The 24,189-nt window shown below is 40.5% G+C and overlaps 2 protein-coding genes across 3 annotated transcripts in view; one reads left to right on the top strand and one right to left on the bottom strand.

Moving 5' to 3' along the window:
• LOC135490724 (protein MON2 homolog) overlaps positions 1-24,189 on the top strand; it is a 307,158-nt gene that overhangs the window by 266,252 nt on the left and 16,717 nt on the right. For both annotated transcript variants that reach the window (XM_064776123.1, XM_064776122.1), the window contains exons 18-24: positions 10,823-10,933; positions 11,300-11,475; positions 11,586-11,748; positions 12,003-12,254; positions 12,531-12,732; positions 13,077-13,672; positions 14,127-14,399. In XM_064776123.1, coding sequence (XP_064632193.1) covers positions 10,823-10,933; positions 11,300-11,475; positions 11,586-11,748; positions 12,003-12,254; positions 12,531-12,732; positions 13,077-13,672; positions 14,127-14,399 — 1,773 coding nt within the window. The remainder of the gene's footprint in view (positions 1-10,822; positions 10,934-11,299; positions 11,476-11,585; positions 11,749-12,002; positions 12,255-12,530; positions 12,733-13,076; positions 13,673-14,126; positions 14,400-24,189) is intronic.
• Positions 19,169-20,017, bottom strand: LOC135490865 (transcription factor VBP-like). The gene has a single exon (XM_064776426.1). It carries the CDS (start codon positions 20,015-20,017, stop codon positions 19,169-19,171), a length of 849 nt encoding a protein of 282 aa, XP_064632496.1.

Raw genomic sequence — 24,189 nt, 5'->3', positions numbered from 1 at the left:
TGTCAGCCAAGCTGCCTTTTCCAACCAAGGACCAGAGTTTGTACTAGCAAAAAAACATCTTCCATTCAGATGATACATACAAAAGCTTTATTTCCCCAGTTTCAAAAAGAAAAGTTGATTCATGTCATTTTGGAGTATTTCAAAGCTGAGACAAATAACTGTGTAAAATGCATATGTTTGCCTACTGCATTTGTATCACTTTGATTTTTTTTAAAGTTATCGAAGTGATACAAATGCAGGAGGCAAACACATAGAAAGCAAAATTTAAACTTGACAGCTGACTTCTTTCAAATACTTAATTTGAATGTTCATTTTAAGAAGATATCCTATAATCCTGAATAGCAGGGACTGTGGAATTCATCAAAACCAGTTTAGATGTATCTTCGAAATTTCTGTTGTTTGAAAGAATCATGGTGTGTCCCTCATCAGAGAGCCCAACCTAGATCTAAAGTCTAATTTTGTCTGAAATGCAAAATTCTTCTAGGACTTCCTCTGTGGTGCAGAAAACCAGTTAAGTGTACAATTACTTTGGTCAAGTTGATTCTGTCAACAGTGTTACCCAAAGTTTTCCACCAGGATTCCCAGACCTTGAGCCTTTATAGATTTCCAATGAATCTTTGATGTTTTCCAACAGATAGTGTTCCCTTAGATCACGATCTGGTTACATATTCAAGGCCAGCCCTTAAATCTTTGATGGAATGATGATTAACTTAATTCATGTGTATGTTGAGCTGAGACCTTGCCCAAAGCCTTTGGACAAGTTTGAATTTCAGCCTTGATCATTTTAATGTCTCAGTAAGGGTTGGCATCGCATATGTATTGGGTGTTGGTCACAAGTTATCAATGGTTCTCACTGAAAAAACTTTATTACGCCTCATTTTGATTGAAGACTGTGGTTCTTCAATGCAATATTAAGGACCCTAGACTGTTTGCCATTCTGATTCCCCAGACTAAAAGTTTGAGGAACCATTTTCATTTTGGCCTTTTAGAATAGAAATTAAAGACTTCAATAAAGGAATTGTTTTTGGTGTATGCACCCAAAAGAACCCTTGATTCTGTTCGAAAAAGAACAAGTGTTCTTTCCCGTTCCGGGCTTCCTTCTCAAGTCTGGCCTTGACCAGCAGTGCCACTTTGCCATTTTTTTGTAAAGACTCCCAGTATGGGCCAGAGTCAGTCTCAGCCAATACTCCTCTGGCATCAACTTACCTAACTGCGCCGGCATAACGTTGACACCAAGAAATTCTAAATTGCAGACAGTGACCTCTGCCCCTGCAGCGTTGAACCAATTACTCTGGAGCACATCCTGGCAAGATATGTCGAAAGACTAGCAAAAGTGATGTAGGCGATCTAACCTGAGGGTAAAGGTACTTGCTTCATTCTCCAAACCAGACATAATATTCAAGCTCATTCTCTGCAAGTATTAGCTTCCTTGTTGTATTAGCCACTGTACATTGCAATGGCTATCGCGCAGTGTAATCTGACTGAAAATGGCCACAACCACAAATTCGAACTTACTTTGGGAATAAAATTACCAAAATATCACTCATTCACTCGCTGTGGCAACATGACATGTGGCAACATGACATATCTACGTCAGTTGTGCAAGGACACGTCTCCACTCTCTGTGGTCTTGGGCAGCTGTGCTCAGTACATTCCTCCCTACACCTGTTGAATCAACATCTCTTTTCACTGCGTCCATCCATCTCGTCCTACATCTTCCCTGGCGTTTTTTCCTCCGACTGTTTCTGGCCTCTAGTCCATCAGTGCTCGGGGTAGGCGTGTCTGGTCCATACGGGCCACGTGCCCATACCATGTTCCGCCTTCTAATCTCTGTGTTCCGTACGTGGTGGTACCATCTCACATTGAGGATGCGGCACAGACATTTACAGTGGAAGGCGCAAGCTGTTTCTCCTCAGTTTGATTGGTGGCACATGTCTCTGCTGCATATAGTAGCGTGGAAATTACGACAACATTGTAGATACGTAAAGAAAAAAAGACAGTCTCAACCAGATTCTCTTCAAGTTTTTTTTTAATCAGGTCACAAACTTTCGGACGACGAGAAGCCCAAAAAATCTTATGATAATGAAATGGCCTATTCAAGGGACACAGACAACAAATATTTTGTTAAGAAGCCATCAGTTGCCTCCCCTACATATTTGTCATATCAAGGGTATTGGCAGTCGTTCTTTAGAAATATAATGGGGATGGCTTAGGTCTCACTGGCCATTGTGGGAGACCAATCCCGGGGTGATGTCAAACTTGCCCCTGGCACTTGATGCTTGGCATGGTGTTGGATTGATGCCGAGGAAAAACTGCTGACAATATTGAAAACCGCCATGATACAAGGATGTGTTTCCAATAACGTTGACCGTTGGCCCGAAGCGAAGATTTTTTTTGCTTTTCAGCGCTAATTAGTTTATAAAAAACCCTGGAGCTATTTTGAAAAATCAGGTTGCAAGCATCACTCTGATTTGATCAATTAACTGTCATGTCTTAGTGCAATGACTGAAAGCTATTGAAAGCAGGTTTTAGCCTTTGTCTGGCTAGCTCTAAAGTACATTTCTTTGGCTAGCATGGTTCGGTTAACCCTAGAAGTTTCTTTTTGTCAGTGTACTGCTCCAGGAGCGTCCAATATGGATGACAAACTTTTGAGTCACGGCTCTGCGCTGCATGTCAACTTCCATTGGCTTGCCAGACATTGCTGAAGGCAGCAATTTGACTGGCTGATTTCCGGGTTAGAATTCTAGGCAATTTCACAATATCCACTTACGAAGATATGGTGGCAACTTGTGACAGAGATGTGCTTGGAGATTGCAAGTAATGAAAAAGGCCATTTAAAGTACATTTCAGTGCATAAGAACTCACAAATATGTTGCTTTCAAGAATAAAGATGTTTTAGATTCTGTAATTATCATCAAAATGGCCATTTTATTATGCTCTTTGAAGGATTGATTTGAAGGTCTGTCGGATGAGACTAAACGCCATGGTCCCCAATACCTGTGTGTCTATGCCACGCCGTTAATGATGACGATGATGATATCGCACTGATATATTGCTGTGATATTGTGATCAGTTTCAACAGGGGTACTTCATGAATTGTTTGGGCAAAATATTGCAGTTCTGTCTACCAACCAACCTTGACAGTAAACCTCATCATCAAAATACATATTGGACTCTATAGACTTATAGATATTTGGTCTCCTCCTTCTCCCTCTTAAATCAAATAATCGATATCAAGGCTCAATTTTCAAATGTTTCAATCATAGAAATCCTATCGAAATTCCAAGCATCCTCTGACCCAAGCTATTCTCGCTTACTTGCCAAGGTCAAGCTGAAACGCTATCAGGTATACTGCAGTTCCAATATCAATTATTTGGCCAAACATGCTCCTGATTGCTAGTTATCGGCCATCAGTATCGAAACCCTCGGGTATTGTATTGAAAATCTTCTGCACAGTTGAGTAGGATATTGGAGAACACTTCCGATAGTCCTGGGGCAGTTGAAATAAATTAGTCACTGATGAGTTATTGGGTTTTGATTAGGTTTCGCACAAGTTTTTGTGCGGTTGTGGAAAAAGCCCTTGGCTTGTCGGAGCAGTCAGATTCCGATATCAATGCTGCTCTATTTGTATCCTTCCTTCTGGCAAGGCATCAAATCTAATCATGACATTTGCTGGCCTTTTTTCCCAATATTTTTCTGCTATGTCTCATTTTTCACTTGTCAGGCCAGGCCACACTGTATGATTGGCGAAACTACCCCAGGCTATTTTTTTTAAATCACCGAAATATTGACAATTTTAACAGGAGATTTATACCATGACATAAAAAACATTGTAAAATTCAAATCATTTCAAAATCATTCAAAGCATCATGGACATTGAAAGACACAACCATCTTCAAGGAGATTGTTTAAATACATTTGTCTTTTTTTACTTTTGTGCATGGTAAACTCCAGAAAAGGTGTACCTGGAAGCCTCAGTGAGCACACCCCCCCCCCCTCCCCCCCCCCCCCAACATGCAACAAACTCGGAGGAAGGAGCTGGTCGCTGACTTTTCCTGATGATCACCATTGTTCATTTCCGGACATTACTCGATAGATATTGGGTTGAAGATATCCTGATCTGACAAGCTGTTTCCATTTTCCGATTTGCTTATCTCTTTGGCAAATGGGCTACTATCACCCAGGAGATTCAGCACTACATTTCCCGAGGGTATTCCTCTGACGCATTTCCTTGAAATGTCTTCCCTTTACCAGAGGTCATCTCGCTAACCCACAGAGAATATGCTAAAATTGTGCACCAAAATCACAAATAGATGGCTTCCCACTGTTTCTGGCGTTTGAATGACTTTGTAGTTCTCCAAATATAATGATAATAATAATATTGAGATCTTATACAGCACTTTTCCATGTTTCCATGTTCTAAGGTAGCGCTTTCAGGATATCATATTATTAGCCCGGTCTCCACAGAAATCGATCAGGGGTTTCAAGGAGCAACCAGAAGATCGTGAGGCCGATTTTCTTCCTCAATTTTTCATGCTGCCCTCTATTTCCTAGACATTTCCTTATACAACTTGGTAAAATCGAAATTTTTGATTCATGCTTCCCCACGATAATGGAAAGCTGAAGTCAATCAGCATGAATTGAACTCAAAGTGAACACTGTTTGAGCTTGCAAACTTCAAATCCGTTCACAAATTTACCTGAGAGCATCTAAAGCTGAAGTCAGTCGATTTGAAATGATGTCAGATATCATGCAAACGAATTGATCCCCTTTGAAATGATAGATGACAAGACAATTAGTTTTTCATGCTATGTTTATAGCGTGACGACTACGATCATCGCAAGTCGTATGTGTCAAAGTCGGGTTAATTGACGGGGCGGATGCCAGGAAAGTTATGATGTCGTGTCAAGGTATTCGCCCTATGATATTGTTATACACCCCGCAGTTTGAAGGTAGACCATCAATAATACGAGACGGAGACAATGCCTAATGCTGCTGTCAACGAGGCCGAGTCTATTTTTGTAGTTGAGCTCTTTGATGAAGTCGGGAGACCTCTGACAGTCAGATTCCGCTAGTTCTAATATGGTAGACGACATCAAGACTATCAGTTCTGGAGGCAGATGGCAGTGCTTTTTCGAGCAGCAGGCTTGGGTGCTATCCATGTCACTTGCTATGCCAATCAGCGGCTTGGTCCATCTCAAAGATTAATTCTTTTGGCAAAGATTCGATCTCAGCGGTGTTGTATGGTTGATATATTTGTCTTGAAATTGGTTGATGTTACCTGCTCTGGGCAAATAGGCGCTTGGCACATATCAAGAAAAGAGATAAAAAGAAAAGTTTTCTCAAGATTGTGTTTTCTTTAGAAAAATTATCATGCAGGTCATATGAAGGCTATTATACATGTAGTTGAGTAAAACATCAGAGGTGTTGTTACTAATGGTTTTCTCATTGTGTGACTCTTGAGATGAGTTTTCTTCAAAATAAAAATTAATTGTGTCTTAAGAATTCCATATCTCTAATTGATTGTAAAGAAAATTACAAGTATGATATATCAATTAAAGGTGATTTTATGCACCAACAGCCCATGGCACTAACTCAATATCTGTCTTTTACCCAAAGTGCCTACTTTTGCCTGAGCAAGTCACAAGGATTCAGCTCTTGTGTGGATCCAAGCTTCGTCTCCGAAATCATTCCACCTCAGCATGAGCCACCTTGAATGTCTACATGACCTTGTCACACGAGCGCAAAACATTGCATGCTCTTTCCAATCAAAATCTTGTAAGTCAAGCACCTTTTGCTCGAATTGTAGTCCCCTGAGATCAAAGTGCCCTGATCAGGCAAGGGGTAAACTTGTGAATTATTTAGAGTGGCCCCTTGTGGATTTGGATGGGAAGCTGACGTGATCCCTTGAAGTCTGTACTTCAATTAAGGTTCTCGGAGTAGAGGAATTCACATCATAATTTATTGTATTGTGGATGTTGTCACACAGAGACGGTGTCATTAAGGTTCGAACTCTATGAGGATAACAGTTTGGAATCCACCAACTTTCCTGTCTAAGCCAGTGATAGGGTCATTCGGGTCCAGACTTTGACTCTTTGAGGATAACAGTTTGGAATCCACCAACTTTCCTGTCTCAAACAGTGATGGTGTCATTTAGGTTCAGACTTGAACTGTTTTAGCCGAACAGTTTGGATTCCACCAACTTTCATGTCGCAATCAGTGATGGGTCATTTAGGTTCAGACTTTTTAACCTCTTTTAGGCTAACAGCTTAGAATCAACGAACTTTTCTGTCACAATCAGTAATGGTGTCATATAGGTCTAGACTTTAACTCTTTTAGGCTAACAGTTTGGATTCTACCAACTTTCCTGTCGCAATCAGTGATGGGTCATTTAGGTTCAGACTTTAACTCTTCTAGGCTAACAGTTTAGAATCTGCAAACCTTTCCTGTTGAAGAAATGGATCAATTTTTAATTGACTTACAGTCGGTAGTCATTGTGGACTGGGTAATGTTCGTGACTGTCTGACTTTCCTGCTTTCGGAGGCATGCATGACCATGAAACTCGACTCTAATGCATAATAAAATTTTAAAAGGAAAAGAAAATTCACTTACTTTCATCTTAAGAATGCTATTGATTCAGTTACAAGCAAGGCTTAAGTCGCCCCTCCCTCAGAACTATGACAGAAGGGACATACCCTTCACAGACAGCGCATCCTCCCCCCTCCCCCTTCGTTAACCTTGTGCCATTACAAGAATAATGTGATCCATCCCGAAATAAATGATAGCCTACTCAATCTTGTTGGTGTCGACAATACCCTAACAGTGCGCATATTTATTGCTTATCGAGTGGACATGGCCGGAGGGATGTTTTCAGCCGCATATCACAACAGACGCTGTAGAGGATCAAATCGTACCTGGGGGTTGGTAGGGAAAGGTGGGTCTTTGTAATTAATCTTGTTGTCCCCTCTGTAGAATATTCACGAGGGGTAGGGACAGTGATAGGGTTCTTGACTAATGGATTTGTTTGGGGATGCATGTAGATTGGTCGAGTTGTTTTGACGGGCACTGTGTGATTGCGGAGTTCAGGTTTTGGTGTTTCTTTGACCAGATATCAAGGTCATTGTTAGGATTGAGCTTTTGCTGACCTACGTGCCAAACCTCACAGTATTCTGTTTGGAAATATCAATGCTCGAAACGCACTTGATAATACATGTAGTAAAGCAAGATAGTGGCCAATTACAATGACATGATCAGTGATTGAGGCAGGAAAGTTGGTGGTTTCCAAACTATTAGTCTTAAAGAGTTTAAGTCTGAACCTAAATGACACCATGTCTGTTTGAGACAGAAAAAGTGAGTGGATTCCAAACTGTTTGCCCAAAACAGTACCGTAAGTCTGGAGCTGAATGAAACCATCACTGATTGAGACAGGAAACCTGGCCGATCTGTCATTCTGAGGGGTGTTCCAGTCCAAACCGCAATGACCCTGCCACTGTCAGAGGCCAGAAAGTTACTCGCTACCGAACTTTTGAGGATGTGCTCTTCCTACCCAATTTGTGACAATGACAGCTAATTAGCAGGTCTAGCCTTGAAACGTCAAGCAAGTGATGGGAGTGCACCTGACATGAATTTGAATCATCAGGGAAGTAGCTTCCCTGTCTGAGGGTAGAGTCATGAGGGTGATAAAGTCAATTGGCCCTCAGTTGAAAAGGCATACAACAAAAATGGAGGAAATGTCAGAGTCAGTTTTTGCCTGTGTGGTGCTGTTGTCGAGACAACCAAGTTCAGGGTATCACACTGGCATATTGGTCAAGTTGACCTTCATTTTCACCAGACCAGGAGAAGTCTAGCCTACAAAGCTGTCAAATATCTCAACTTTGACAAAAATAATGGTACTTGGCCACCTCTTTGCACGAGCATCAGCAGTAGATTACCAGCAATCTTCTCATGCTAGCATCTTGAATGAGCTAGTGCCTGATTAAGTCCGCTAGGGGGTGTTGTCATTCGAGTACCTTTTCAGTGCTAATGAGGAGGTTGGTTTCGATACCAGAAAAACAACAAGCCAGGTGAGACGTCAACAACAAAATCAATGACGTCATGCAAGATCCAATGCGTCGTTTTGACGTGATTTGCTGACTCTGTTAGGTCATTTCACATGACATCATTTGACGTTATTTTATAGGTCATCAGCAGTTGGCGTTGTTGTTACACAAGCCTGGAAAACATGCACACTTTGCTGGGCCAGCTACCATGATTTATAAAAAGTCCCCCACCCCATAGCATGGTTTCTCCCGGCATGCTTCTGCTCCCTGTCCCTGATTCACTCTATCAGGGGAAGAGGACCACTTGCGTTAATAAATCCTATCAAGAATTGCTAAAGACTGTTAATTCTTGACTCTACCTGTAGATAAAGTTAGGTATGTCTCGCCTTTTGACCACAGATCAGTTAATGAGCTACATTGAGTTATTGGTGGGAACTGCTGAGTAGAGGACACTCTTGAAGGCAAAAGCTAACCCTTGTAAACTGTTAAGACTCTCATCTTTGGCATAAACCTCCTTCATGGTCAGTGTCCATTTGATTATGCTGATCCAATCACGGAAGGGATCCTATTAGTTCTGGTTCGTAATGCTTGTTGACCCCATGTCCTTGAAGCGCTGTGCTAACAAGCGATTTGAAGGGAGGGAGTACCTGTACCGATGACCCATTACAAAAAAGGCCCATCCCAAACCACAACAGGCAATGTTGTCAAATTCCAGTGCAATTTTTGGCTCTTTCTGAACCCCACAAAATATGGTTCCTCATCCTAAAATCCCAACCAATTTTGGTCCTCGGATTCCCCAAAAATACCATGTCCCCCTTCACATTTAGCCACACTCCATTGACTTTGTGTTGATGATGACTGTGTTGATGATGACTGACCCAGTCCATTAGAATGTTTAGAAAACTCTAATGAAAAAACTACCATGTATTCCGCTATTTTCGTCATTGCATGTCGATTAACGACAGAAAGAGGAGCTGTTCAATATATCGGGGAGAAAATCAAGTCAGCTCTTGTTTAATTTCGTGATTTGCTCGAGGTAGTGTGCAAACATTATTATCAAAAGAAAATTGTCCGCATTGTGTTTGTCTGGGCTATTTCATGGACATGGTTGTTCGGAAGTCGGCCCTGGATATCAGATTTTAGATTTTCAGATGATTGTGTATCGAGTTACCTCAGTGGCGTCAATGATAATAATGAGAATTTCTTATACGGCACATTTCCATGTTTCACTGTTCAAAGTGCTTTTGGCATACCATATTTCCCCGATCTCCACAGAAATCAATCTGGGGTTTCAATGAGCGACCAGAAAGGTTCTCACCTAAACTCGACCAGTAGTGGAACCAAGCAGTGACTCGGCCGGGAGTCAACCCAAGATCATGAGGCCGACCCTCTTCCACTACGCTACAGGTGCCCCATTATGGTTGTCAGGTCAAAAAAAATCAGTTAGATGATCAAACTACGTGATTTCCCATCGGGGATTGTAAATTTTTACTGTTAAATCTTTACTTTTGGTTTCCATTACCAAGAATGAAATATGGAAGTGTCTAAATGGATTTTTTTTTTTTTGGAACAACCGGTAAAGCCCCATTTACTTTCCCTAGCCCTAAAATATGACACCGAATTCCTACTGCTGCATCTTTTGCTGTAGAATCTTGGAGAAGTCAGTGTCCTCGAAGTTGCACTTCCCAGCCTATCCTTATTAAATTAGCAAAATTATGCTTTCCCTCAAAAAATCTTACCTGAACTGCTCCTTGCATGTGGTCAGCTCCGTGCCGCATCCAGCCAAACAGAGGTTTTATGTTCTCTTCAAAGGAGGCTGGAAAAAAATGGTTATCATGGACGGAAGGCGGCTTTTCTGTCATGCTGATGTCAGCGGATATGGATACATCCTGTTTATTAAGGTTGTAGGGTTGTTGGTTTTTTTTGGTTCTGGTGCAGAAGAGAGTTAGTGTATTAGGGGTTGAATGGTTTCAATATATAGATTGTTATTTGCAAATGAAAATGGCAAATGTATCAACTTATTACCAGTTTGTCGGGCAGGAAACTTTTCACGTTTTTTCATTCTGGTGTTTCCTTTTAAATAGAGTACTCTCCCCTGCACTGTGGCTAAGGGTATTTCAAGGACACCATAGATAGAAAATATCGTTAAGCTTGAATTGATATTTGAAAGTCCACATTGATCTTTTCTGATCCTGGCCATGCCACATCTGTATCAACCATTGCTGCCCTCTGTTTTATACTGGTGAAACTGAAAATGGGACATGCTGGCGAATCTATTGGGCTGCAGCTTGTGATCAATGCAGAGAAGATTATCATTTGCAGTCGTTAATGATTACAACAAGACTATTCAAAAAGCGAAGACTTGATTTGCTGTTACGATTATTCCGCAAAACGCTCACTTGATTACAATAAAAAATTAACGATCGAAGAGTTAGAGTTTTTCAGGCTACTTTGATTGTTGCACAAAATTAATAAAAAACTAACGATACATGTGCATGTAGAACAATTGATATTAGAGCGTGGGAATTCTGAACCAGAAGGAGTTGGTTTTTTCAGGCTTCTTTGATTGTTGCACAAAATCGAGCATGATATGCTGCCACTGATTAGTTTTCTTGTAAAGTAAGATTTATTTCGGCTGATTAGTTCCTGGTTCTCACTTCTCTGGAAATTTCTTTTATAGGGAGCTATAGGCAGGTGCTGCAAACCACGCTTATGTCCTGTCCAAAAGGCGGTCCAAAATAAGTTATTCATTTGTTACATACTTTTCTCCTTGTATATTTTAGGTATGTCAACATCCGCATGTGTCCATGAGGTCCTGGGGAGCCGAGGCCACGACATCACTAGTCCGGGCAGCTCTCGGCCACAAGTATACACCCCCATTACATGAGAATGTGGTAAGTCGCCAGTTCTGATGTTTCAGGCCAAGGGTACGGTACACATCGAAAACTCTACGGCAGCCAAAGACTTAATTTCGCAATTGAGTTGTTGCAAAGAGCAAATACATGGAAAAAAGGATTCACTTTATAGATTTAGCTTCCTCTCAGACCAATGCTTCCTTAATTGAAAGAGAAAACATAGCTCCCTGACCTTTGCGTACCCAAATAAATTCCCCAAGTCAAAATGGCTTTACAGTGGGTGTTATCAAAGAAATTGTTTCAGTTTGTACTTAAAGTTGTTGAAGGATAGGAGGTTTGGTCCCCGTGGATCAACGTGGCATAGAAATCAGTCGTCATACCATCTCATTTTCTTGTCTTTTTCAGCGCCTTCAGGCTATGCTACTGGCACCCCTACAGGAGCTCTGTGGAGTGATGCACCCTGATATTCGGCAAAAACAGCTTGAGTGTGTCCTGCAGATTCTCCACGGCAATGGGGACAACCTCGGGCAGGGCTGGCCTCTCATTCTAGGGGTCATAGGGGCCGTCACAAATGACCAAGGGTAGGTAGTAAAAAATTCTGAATTATGTGTAATTTAACTGTTTGATATTTTCATCTGATCAAGACTGACTTCTAGTCAATCATTGCTCACATTGATATTTCCACTTATAGAGAAAGTTTGATCCGGATAGCGTTCCAGAGTCTGCAGCTCGTGGTGACAGACTTCCTTCCCCTGATGCCGCCGACCTGTCTTCAAGTGGTCGTGGAAGTCGCCTCGAAGTTTGGCAAGCAGAGCCAGGAGTTGAATATCAGTCTCACTGCCATTGGACTTCTTGTGAGTATCTATGGACGGATATCTTTGTTTACAAAACGACGTCATTCTGACGTCACAATAACTCATAACGCTCCTTTTGTATGTACTCATAGGACACAGAGGATGGTGTGACGTAACAATATCGACGTCGCTTGATCGGTTTTTACCATGTGCTGTACATGTAGGAGCTCAGGTGGGGGACCCCCACCACCATGGAATTGAGTCATTTCTATTTCAATTCCAGTGGAATATATCCATTTCTATTTCAATTCCAGTGGAATATATCCGATTATTTCTACCAAAACCAAGACAAGATCAAAGCAAACCTCGAGGCTGAAGAGGGCACTAACAACAAAGACATGCCTCCATTTGACAATCTGTGGATGTGCCTCTACGCAAAGTTAGGGGATCTGTGCGTTGACCCGAGGCCGGCTGTCAGGAAGAGCGCGGGTCAAACTCTGTTTTCTACCATCGGGGCCCATGGGTCTCTCCTGCAGCAGAAAACATGGCAGACAGTCCTTTGGCAGGTGAGCGTTTATCCTCCTGCTCATGACTGGAAATCTATTTATTGATGACTGCTTCAGTTGGCTGCTTTTGTCTCTCAATGGCCTTGACTAGGCCTTTTTCGTTATCATACGACTGTTAGGGCATCTAATCACACGAAAGTTTGTGACATGGTTCAAATAATGCATGAAAACATTTTGGTTAAAACATGGTGTATTATTCTATTATTTCATGATTTTGAATAGGTCATTTTGAACCTTACCGTACTTTTCAAAATTGATTTACGTTTTTCTTTACAGGTTTTGTTCCCTCTATTGGAGAAAGTGAAGAAACACTCGAGTTCGGCCCCAAATGTCAAAACCCAGGACCCGCAGCAGATGAACATTCTTATCCATCACTCACGAGATACGGCAGAGAAACAGTGGGCGGAGACGCAAGTCCTGACCCTCGCTGGTGTCGCACGAGTTTTTAATGCTAAAAGATCTATTTTACAATTATTGGGTAAGAAATATGTAACAAATTGGTATTGGTTAAAGTAAAAGCTTTTTTTTAAAATAGCATTTCCGACTGGTACATATTTGTTTATCTGGGTGGAGTAAGGTGAGATAGACAAGTGATCCGACTATAGAGTTTGTGGGATTGAACCAGGGACCCCTTGACCAAATCAGACTTTGATTACAAGGACAAATAAATTACAACATAAACAATCAAAGTTGTTTTAAAAAGAAAATCATCTTGTCTGTCTGCTCCATTATCAGTACATCACTTAGCCATTGGAAAACGGCAACTATTTTGAACAGGAACTCCCTCCCAAAACTCTACAAGTACATCATATCTATTTTCAGGAGATTTTCCCCGGGCATGGGCTTTACTGCTTGAATTCATAGAGGCTGCCGCCCTGTGTAGGAATGCAGAAGTGTCTCTAGCGGCTTTGAAAAGTTTCCAAGAAATCCTTCAAATAAATCGTGAAAAATCCGCGGAGGAATGGAAACTGCTCATGCGCCAAGGCAGCAAGGATGATATACTGCCACCTATGAGTGAGAGTATGAACCGATCTGGTGACATCGCGAAAGCCGCCGAAGCCGATTTACCGAAGGATTCTGGGAAAATTGACGACGTCATGTTGTGGTCGAACGCTTGGCGTGTTTGGTTATCGATTGGTAGTAAAGTGACGCTTCCCCCTGAAAACAAAACAAATGACATGTATGTTCCATCGCAGCCATTTCTTACTGCCCTCATTCAAATATTTCCTGCGTTATTTGAACATATTAAGCAGAGATTCGTTGCGTCGGACCTTCAAAAGTTATCGAGTGTTTTACAGGGGGCGCTAGCGGTGCCTGTTCAGGGAGATGCATCACCCTTCATTGTCCCGACGTCGCCGGACGCTACTCTGACAGGATTGCAGGAGGCTGTTCTCAATGCTGTGGATGTCCTTCAAAGGGTTAGTACCTGAGTTCACACTAGGGGGAGTTAAAGAAAAACTTCAGGATACCCTTTGCTCATTGTATCACGAAATATTGGCTGGGTGTCATCAGGGGACTGGGGTATGCGGGGTTTGTGATTGGTGGGAAAACTCCTTGGAATTGATGACCTTGAATTTGAACAGAATTCCAGGTGTTTCTGGTGAAACTTTTGATGCAATAATTTGGTCGTTTCAGAGGCTGCTATGGCTTAGTGCTTTGGCCCATCTCTGGTAGGCCTCTAAAGTTATCTCCCAATATAGGCTGGGGTATCATTATGGGTCGGAAAATAGCAAATGATCCCCAACTTCTGAAGCACTTTCCCCAGATGATTAGGTCACCAGATGATGAGGACAAAAGGAATTCATTCCATCTGATGCTGGCAGGATTTGGAGAAGAAAAAAATCATGATGTTCTTATTTGTTTTAATTTTAGGAGGTGCACAGTGGTTCCGAGAGCATGCAGAGTATGTACCCGGACCTTTTCGATCAACTTCTCACGTTTATCGAGTACGCCGTACGACTGCCTCGCTACGGGAAAATCGACAGCAAGAACATCAACACGGTACGGGGGCCATCTGTCGATTACGTCACGATGAACTTTGTGCCGTTTGCCGAGAAGTCGCTGCAGCTGGTTGTGGAAATGTATAAGACGACTGCCAAGCATCCCGCTGTTATCCACGAACATGTCATGCAGAACATTCTAAAGGTAGGCACATTTTGCATACTAGACGCTGTGCGTGCTTTTTTTGTTGCCACAAAAGGTTCATCAAGCCAGATCCTTTCAGGAGACATCTCGACCACCAAGGTTTCATCTCATCCATTCCACTAGTTATACTGTACACTTACAGGGAGTCAATAGGCAGGGGCCACAAAGGTCATATTAGGTTACACAAAGTCACCGATAGGGGTCTCTCCCATCTGTCAGTGCAGCAAAAATATTCATGCTTGTGCATCCAATATATCTTACGCTGAATCAAACGCGACTCCCTTTGTTACTGAATGCATAGAAGTCGCAAGACCAATTTGACCCCCTCGATCCTGCCTATAATCCTCCTTGCCTTCTGAGTATAAAGCTTGAACAATATGTCGTCATTTCATTTGATAGATTTTGCTGCTTGTTTACAACAGTGACAAGAATAAACAAAAGCTGATTTCAAAATAAATAGAATGCTTTATTCACCCTAAAACAGAAGATTATTATTTTATTTTATAAGTATAGTGGATAGAGACAGTCACCGGGTGTAGAAAGGTTGAAGAACCTTATAATCTGAGAGTGAAACCGTTACAATATTCTCTCAAAGGCATTGGAGTATTTACAGTGAATACCATTAGGAAAGCATCATACCTATTCTTCAAGGGCTGAAAAAAGCCTTCTTGACTATTGTACCTTTTGAACATGTCGATTGCATAAGCGGATTAGTCCTGATACCGATGTTGTGAAAGTTCTGTTATGTTGATTTCTCTGTCCGAGTAATTCATCCTCCAACGGCAGGCCTTTGTAACGTACCTGATATACACTTGATTAAAGCCCTGCTAAAATTAGCCTGATTTGGTAAGATTTGACAAGAGTCAGCATCAGATATGTCAACACAGTTTACAAATCTGATCTTTAAAGAAGAGATGGGTTAATGCCTAAGACAGTCATTAAATCGTCATTGAATCATCATTAAAGCTCAGTACAACACCCCAGATCAACAAAGCTCCCACCAATATTACGGTATGTTTGAAACCTTGTGCCCAGTGAATTGAACCTACATTAAAAGTCAGAAAACACATTGTAATGGTAGGGCAGTAGTTCGCCAGGAACAAGGTTTTGTGAAATGATAATTCTGGGATGCTTTGTTGTCAAAGTTTACATTTCTTTAAAGCTGAATTGCGGACCCATCATAAAGCATTCAAGCACAGTATCAAAAAAATTAAAGCATTCATAAAATTTAAAGCATTCTGTTTATAAAAAATGACAGGACAGTATAAGACTATTGAACACACAGTGCATATCTAATGATGCAATATTATCATACAATATTTCTGAAATTAAAAGTATATTTACATGTTGAAAATGATCAAGGGAAATTCCCTTCAGCAGTGTCAACTATGTCGATTGCGCGTCTTGCATATGAGCAAGGCAAGGTGTTCATGTTAAGCCAAACAATACCTCTAGTGAGGTATCAATTCCTTAAACCTTAACCTTCTTGAAATAATAATAATCAAGAGGCAAATTGATACCGACAGTCTGAACTGAACTTATTATTCGAGATTCGCACATAGTTTTCATGCAAAAATAAAGGTGTCTCTACTAGCACATAGAACCAGATTCAATGCCCACAAATGATTTAAAGTAACAGGTTTATAAGAAGTGCAGCAAAATTTTGTTTTATATTCACAGGGCCACTCTTGGGCTTCAGTGATGTGAACAGGTTTCACCAAATTAACAGACTTTCAAATGTCAAAAAGTTGAGTTTGGGGTTTCATCCGAAACCGTTATCCTATAAAAAAATTAAAAATCAATTACCAATTTGGTATCAGTTTTGTCAACAGTTTTAAAAGAAATGACACATTTTCGATAAGAATTACCTGTCGCAGTTAAATGAGACTACTAAAACCTGGAAATATTGGCTGACATTTTTTTCGCGGTTTTGAGCAAGTGTAACTTCGGCATGAAATTAATTTAGCACTTTGAAATTTATATAGGAGGAATTAATTACAATTTGGTTTTCTTTAGTGCTGCCATTATTTCAAGCAATTATTTTTTAACGCGAATATGAAAAGGCACGCAGTTTACGATACTTTGAAACACTCTCCTAGCACAATATGCTGAAAGCACTCCCTAAGCACACACTTTTTGATTTAAAGCTCAAGCCAACACATGTATACAGGTTAAAAAGAAAGAAAATACATCGAAAATTATAACTAACGTGACAGGACACTCGCACAGTTTCTGTTTCAACCAAGGGACTGGATTGCATGTATATCACACAATTCTGAAGCTGATTATCTGAAAAAGTCAATTTGAAAAAAAACAAACAATGCCTTTAGTCTTAAAAGCGGATAATTCCTAGTTGGGAACAAAATTAATTGAGAAGATTGCCTTTACAATGTGTTCACCTTTTCAGTTGGCTTGAGAACTAATAAGGTCAGTTCCGCAACAAGTTCCTAGATGGCAGCACTCAACCTCATGGGAGTTTATAGTCACTCAACCACTCGTGGCTCAGTGAAACGCGTTTTTTTTCCATCCAGGTGTGGCAGTGATAGAAAACATTTTCTGAATACCGTTAATTCCTTTATGTTTGTGAGGTTGATTGTCCGGACATGAAAAGTCCCGAGATATCATTCCTGGATGTTCTATAATCTCGGTTCATGGGCGCATACGACTGGTATGTCGATAATATCGAAACCGGAAGGAGAATTCCTAGCCCAGTTTAACTCAGAATTAGATGCGAGTATACCTCAGATGCGAGTATACCTCAGATGCGAGTTTACCTCAGATGCGAGTTTACCTCAGATGCGAGTATACCTCAGATGCGAGTTTACCTCAGATGCGAGTTTACAGACTTGGGATGCAGGAGTTCCACCAAGATATCGTTGCTACTATAAGTCACTGTGGTATCACATACAGGGAACCAAATTCTGTGCCAAGCAAATCAGTGTGAATAAAACAGTCAATTCCATGTAGGGATTACATTTATCTAGAATACTGTACTTAAATGATTAATGAATATTTAAAGCTCATCAGTTTATTTCACTATTTACAAACAATTATTATGATGGTAACAACCAAAATTTTATATTTCTAACCAAAATCTGGCGCCATCTGAAAACACCAAAAACAAATGTTTTCATCAACTACCCTTTTCAGATGGATAAACTACTGTGAAGAGCTAAATTTTTTGTTGTTTTCTTTACTACAGGTGTCAACAGCAGTCATACACTGCTGGTGTCAACCTGAAAATCAAGGTTTTTGATTTGATATTGGTCTACCTCACGTCCAAAAGAATCCATCCCCCTCTATACTGAAAAGGTGCATGTGGTTTTCCTCAGCAGAAATGGAAAGAAGTTGGTTTTGAGGATGCCAGGTTTTGGCCAGAAAGAAAAAAGTGTGTGTCATTTTTTCAAGTTTGGGCAATTTCTTTTCAAAAAGTTTGTGAAATTCACTGCCCAGTTTGAAATTCTCGATTCACCGGTATATGTTTCATCAAGATGACCAAAATCTACAAACAAATTGAGATCATTGTGCACCAGTTGTGCACATTGTTTTCAAAAATCAGTGATTTTTTAATTAAAGCTCAAGCTACAAATAATATAAACATCAATCAGAGTTGAAAGTTTAAAGCTGAACTGACTATAAAAAACTAGCAGAAATTAACATGCTTCAACGTAGTGTTGAATGTTTAAAGCTGAACTGTGTGCACACAACTGTTTTAAAGGCCTACTCCGCCATCTATGCTCATTGTATTTCCTTGTGGCACAGGTATATAACAAACATTGCAAATGCACAGAAACTTGGCATTTATAGTATTTGTATATCAGTGTGCATAATGGCATTGTTAAATCTATATTTAGTGTGTATTTACATAATTTTCAGTTTTCAATTTCAGTTTTCAAATTTTTGAACGGACGTAGTAGGCCTTTAGAGTTTAGCTTAAAGCTCAAATACCAATTAACGTCAAAAACTATACAGAACTGGACAGAACTTGTCTGTTTTAAAGCTAAAAAAATATCTTATAAGAAATCAGAACATCTGATTCCACAATACTGACGGAGTAAACTTCAAGTAGTTCACCGGACTGCAATGAAAACTCTAAAAATAACAAGAAAATTGCTAAAATACTGGTAGTGCAAGTGTATGGTGCAATATGAATTTGCTTAAAAAGAATTTCTAATTAAAATGTACTATTTCATGATAATGCCATAGGTTGACCACTTTTTGCTATGCCCACCGTGATGATATATGAAAATAAATTTGCGTGATATGAAGGTGATTGTCGGAGCGCAAGACGATTTTTGGATGAAGATTTACAATCTCATTTTGTGTCCACCTTCATCCAAGAGAATTACTGTAAACTTGGATAGGAGCCATCAAGGCTTTACAAGGTGATTGCCCTTGTTATTGAGAAGTAATGCGGGGATTAAAGACAGCTCCTAGCTGGTTTTACAGTACTTTGGTTTAGACTCACTCATTTCTCCAACGTGTTCCAATGGTATTCCTTCAGAAACCAAACCAAACCATCGTCTTATTGAAGCAGTAGTTTTCAATTCGGTTCTGAAATATTGCGATTGGTGAATTTGTGAGGGTGAAATTATAAATGCGAAAGTTAGGGTGTGCGAGGCAAAAAGTGGCAGCAGTAATGTCCATTGAATGGATTTGAAAGCAGCAGCAGTTCGTGTAATACAACGATATTTATATTATTTAACGACCAAGCTCAGTATCTAATAGCACAGCTAGTCATAGTTTTAGCGTTTCGCTGGCCGCGTTGTTTATCCGTTGTAAAGCATGCATCGCAATTTCTCAATCTCGCTCCGGAGAAGCGATACCTCGGTTCGGAGTTGTAGATTCTCCTGTTCCAGATAGACGACCCGCAGAGCGATTTGTTCCTCCTTCATGCGTCGTGCGTCGCGGGATCGCTTTGCCGATTCGTTATTCTTCTTCCGTTTCTCCCAATATCCACCATCCTTCATCTCTTCGGTTAAATTCGATGGTTCCATATGTCGCATGGCCATATGATCGTCGACGACACTCGAGTGTGGGCGTTTCTTCGGAGGAACCATGATTCCACTCATATCACCCTCGGCACTGCTACTACCGTCGCTACAATTCCCGGCCTGTGTGTCCTTCAGGACGTCCAATTCGGCGTTCTGTGCCTTACTTGTGCTGTCGGCACTGGTCGAAACAGACCCTGACGGTATTGGTATCTCCTGCCCAACAGGTCCCCCAAGCGCTGCAGAATCCTCGCTCTCCTTTTTGAAATTCCCCGATATGTCCATATAAGTCGGGTTCAGTTGCATATTGTTCTGGAAACAAGACATCCGTGATTGCATGTCGCGTAAACTCTGTTGGTTCTGCTGACTGGGATGGGTCGGGCCCTGTCCAGCGAGACTGGTCGTGTGGGTCGCGCTCATCTGCGTGTTCACGGACATTGGCATGAACGAGTCGTGACGTGACATGCTGTTATGTGTCGTCGACGGGTAGGCGTTGTAGAATGAACTCGGGATTGTCCCGGAATAGGTTTGTGAGGGTATGGTGACTGGTGTACGCGGGTAGGCCTTGAATGGTCTCTCTGTCGTTTGCTGTTCCATTAGACTGTATTGGGAGAGTACACTTAACATCACGGATGAGGGGTGTTACACTTTAACTTGGAAAGGCAGTCTGAAAAGAAAAGAGGAAGATGACCAATTTAGATATGAGACTATTAGTATTAAACTGCCTATTTCCAGACAATGTCGTAAGACCCTTGGCTCCAGGTGAAAGCATTACCTGATGACTTGTCAAAAAAACTTCTCCGAAAAGGTCCTCAGCTGTATAACACCTCTAGTCTGCTTAAATGTCGCATCTCTGATCTCCTGATCTCAAGTGCAAAGTGTTGCTTCCAAAACCCCCAGACAGATTTATGTCGACTTGTTTTGAGTAGTGCCTAAACATGAGGAATCCAGCAAGAGCAAGATTGCAAATTTTAAAACTTCCCTCAAAGACTCCACAGCAACGCGGGCGCTGAACAATCGGTCATCAAACAATAGGTCCCTGCATACCCTAAAACATGTGTAGTAGCCAAAGAGTGATAACACAAAATAGCTTTTAGAATATAAGCCTATTCCTGTTATCAAATACCACATTCCATCATGTCTAGTATAAACCTACCATTTTGCTACCTTTTCCAATGAATTTTATTTAGAAAAATGTTTTTGAAGATAGATCCGAAATACAACAAAACTTTTTTTTTAAACTGCCTGATTATTCCATATGTATGCTCAAACCAAACCGTCGGGAGTGCTGGTGGACGAGGGGTTATACCACCTTATAACATGGGCTGTGGTTGGTCAGAAGAATCTATGGTGCGTTGTTGCATAACGTTATTCAATGGCAGGTAAGGTTATTACGCCACTTGTGCTAACAGTCGGCTAGACTGGCCAGTGTTGTATGCCATGGGATTGTGCAGGTTTATGTAAGAACTAATCAGACGAGGGTTTATATTCATAATAGGTTCCTTGTCAAGAAGAGCCTAATTCCTCTGTACATTGTGTACAGCAATAGCATTGGGATAACATTGGAATTCTTTCAAACTGAGGATGAAAAAGTTCAAGTTAGGTTTCACGCATATAGACCCGGAATAAAGTGTATTTTTGACATATAAATGAAGTGCACTTTTTATTCTGTCTAGTTGGAATGGATTGCACAAGTTGCCTGGGTGTATCGATAAAAGAAAACTAAAGCACTCTTTTTGCTTTAAATCTCTCACACTCTGAGAGTGTGTAGGTTAAAAGTTCATGTCGAGTTACATGAAGTTGTATTCGGTAGAAAACTCCTGATTTTTGCAAGGTGAATGTGAACTTTATATGACATTACTGCCCTGAACATTTAGAAAAGGTGTAAGTTTGTGCAACATGGGATTAGTCAGTCCCATGCTGTCCTGTTTCGATCCAAATCCCTAAATTTCTCCAAGGTGGATTAAACCTCTAATAAAAAGCATGCAGAGGTTCTCAAAATGTTATCTCAATCCAATTAACCGGTTCAAGTCTTATGGAAAAAGGATTCTTGCAGAAAAGGTTTTTGTTACTATGTACCTCAGAATGGACCCATCAGAGAAAAGATTGTTTTTGCCCTTCAAAGCAAGTAGGCCAGCCTCTTCTGGTATTTCATGCCAGGCATTTTAGTCAGGGTGCTGATTTGAAATTTGCTGGTGTTGATAGGCCCAGAAATGTTGCCTGTAACAACTGCCCTGGATGGAAGGAGAGAGCAGCCATCAAGTCAAATTTCATTTGGCAATACCCTACTCTAATTTAACTGATCTAAGACTGGTTAGTTACTAGAACGAAGCTGGCAAAATATGACCATTGGTCAACCTGTTGTCACCAACCCATTATCTACCCAAATTAAACATGTTGAATGACATTGAATGACAATATGTATGTTTTATTTGGAGTTTATTCAGATTTGCGAAATATAAACTTTTCTACAGCATTTAAAAAAAATGTACTGGAAAGAAAGAAGATACATTTATTTGCAATGATAGGTCCGTCTTCAAGCTGATTTAAAATCTTTAAAAAAGATAGGTATGATATCACTTTAAAAATTTGTGACCTACTGGTCACCTCCTGCTAAAAATAACAGCTGTTGATCTTACATAATAGCTAATGACGTTGTATAATGTTTGCTGTAGCAATGATGTGATTATGAAGTAACTACAACAGTCAGTAGTATTAGAGGAGAAAATTATTACATTTTGTTACTTTTTCCTCTTCAGAAGAAAAAGATATCAAGTTGAGAGCTTAGCACCAACTTGCACATTATTAGCTCAATAAACAGTAATGGGCAATTGTAATGTATCATCTTTCGTGATTTGCCCTTTTTGTGGTTGATGCAAGGAAAGAGCATTGAAATGAACTCTAAAAGGCCTTTTAAAAAAGTCAAAATTCATAATTGAATTTGAAAGTTTCCAATTGCGTGATTGCATACTGAATACAAATTTGAGCATTGCTGTTTATATGTAGACAGTTATACAAATAATATCATAAATACCAATTTTCAGCAAATTCATATATGGGCCTGGGTAATAAATGTACTACAGAATTGTGTGTACTGCAGTTCTATTTTCCTGGACCATGCACCAGTGATTACGAACAGCGTTCCCCTTCAAGCGCCCCCCAAACGAGCAATTTGTGATTTTAATCACTTCTGAAAAGAGTATTCAATACAACTTGATAACTCAGTACTTGATAATGAAGGCCTTTTTGACCAAATGAAAAAATGGGTACGTGAAAAGCAGTCACAAATCGTCAGATTTCATAATGCCTAGTATTGTTACATGGTACAATTGTCGGCCATGACCAATGGTTCCTCATATCAAATGGCACTGGTGTGATAGTTCAGAAAAACCAGTGAAATGTCTGTATATATCTCAATGGTAGGTTTATTTCTGGGATTATATTTGCTGATATGAACAATTAGTAGGTGAATTTTGTGGTTTGATAATCCCTGATAAGTGCATTGGTCAATATTTGGTGGTGACACAATCAAGTGTTGTGTCAAAAAATGATTGCGTTAATCCAACTCCAATTGTGTCAAGAAAAGATGTGACGAAATATTGCTAGGTCGATATTTGGGCCAAAAAAAGTTCATTTGACCTGCTAGTGTTATGAATGATAAATCAGTGATTGCTAAGCTCATGCAGTGCACTATCAAATGAAGTAAAAAAAACAACAGAAGTCAGCCAATAGGTTGAGAGAAACATATTGACCCCTAGCTAGAGGGGCCTCCCTCCCTATACTGTAAAATGTGTCTTTCTTGCAGATTTATGTTGATTATTTGCCTAGAAATAAAAAATATTGAGGTAAGAGCTGAGTGTCAAGTAGGACATTCTAACATGTAGCTCTAAAAGCAACATTGGGCGATTTGTGATGTAAAGTAGGAGGAAACCAGAGACCCCAGTGGAAAGCTACACTGTCGAAGAGAGTTGACCTCTCTATCAGGACTGACTGGGATTATTCTACTCAAAACAACAAAAAATGCTGCCTGTAGGCCTCTGGGGTTGGCCTTACATCTCAACCACTGCCAGTAGGCTTGCAAACTGTCATCCCAAACCTCAGGCCAACACCCCGCACAACAGCCAAGCTTAGTAACAAACAAATATCACAGGTTGTTTCACAAATATCACAGGTTGTTTCACAAACAAATATCACAGGTTGTTTCACAAACAAATATCACAGGTTGTTTCGTCCGGGTTCTTTTACCTGCGCAAGATTGCGTCAGTCAAGAAATATCTACCTGAAGACCTTTTAGGTAATCTTGTACATGCTTTTATTACATCTAGACTCGATTTTGGTAACTCATTGTACTATGGTCTCCCTCTCTGTGAAATTAACCGCCTCCAGAAACTTCAAAACCAAGCAGCCAGACTCTTGACGGGTACTAGAAAATATGATCACATCACACCGGTTTTATATGACCTTCATTGGCTCCCCGTTCAACAACGTATTAAGTTCAAAATTTTAACCTTCGCTTTCAAAGCCGTGCAGGGCACCGGCCCCAACTATCTTCAGCTTCCACTCCAGCGTCTTAGGCAGGGAACCAGAGCTCACTCGGCTCCTGCCCTGGAGTGGAATCGTTCCAAAAAAGTCACTGCTGGTGATAGAGCTTTTGGGGTCTGTGCTCCGCGGCTTTGGAATGCATTGCCCACACATCTTAGGCAGATTGTACGTTTTAAAAGTTTTAAACAATGCATCAAGACATATTTGTTTAAGGAAGCCTTTTATCACTGATTGTTTTAACTATGTTTTAAACTGTC

This window comes from Lineus longissimus, chromosome 7 (assembly GCF_910592395.1).
Source record: "Lineus longissimus chromosome 7, tnLinLong1.2, whole genome shotgun sequence".
Lineage (NCBI taxonomy): Eukaryota > Metazoa > Nemertea > Pilidiophora > Heteronemertea > Lineidae > Lineus > Lineus longissimus.
Note: the sequence above shows the minus strand (reverse complement) of the source record. Positions and strands in the feature narration are given on the sequence as shown.

Coding starts and splice junctions, on each gene's coding strand:
- LOC135490865 (XM_064776426.1), bottom strand. CDS start 20,017: ATGTTAAGTGTACTCTCCCAATACAGTCTAATGGAACAGCAAACGACA.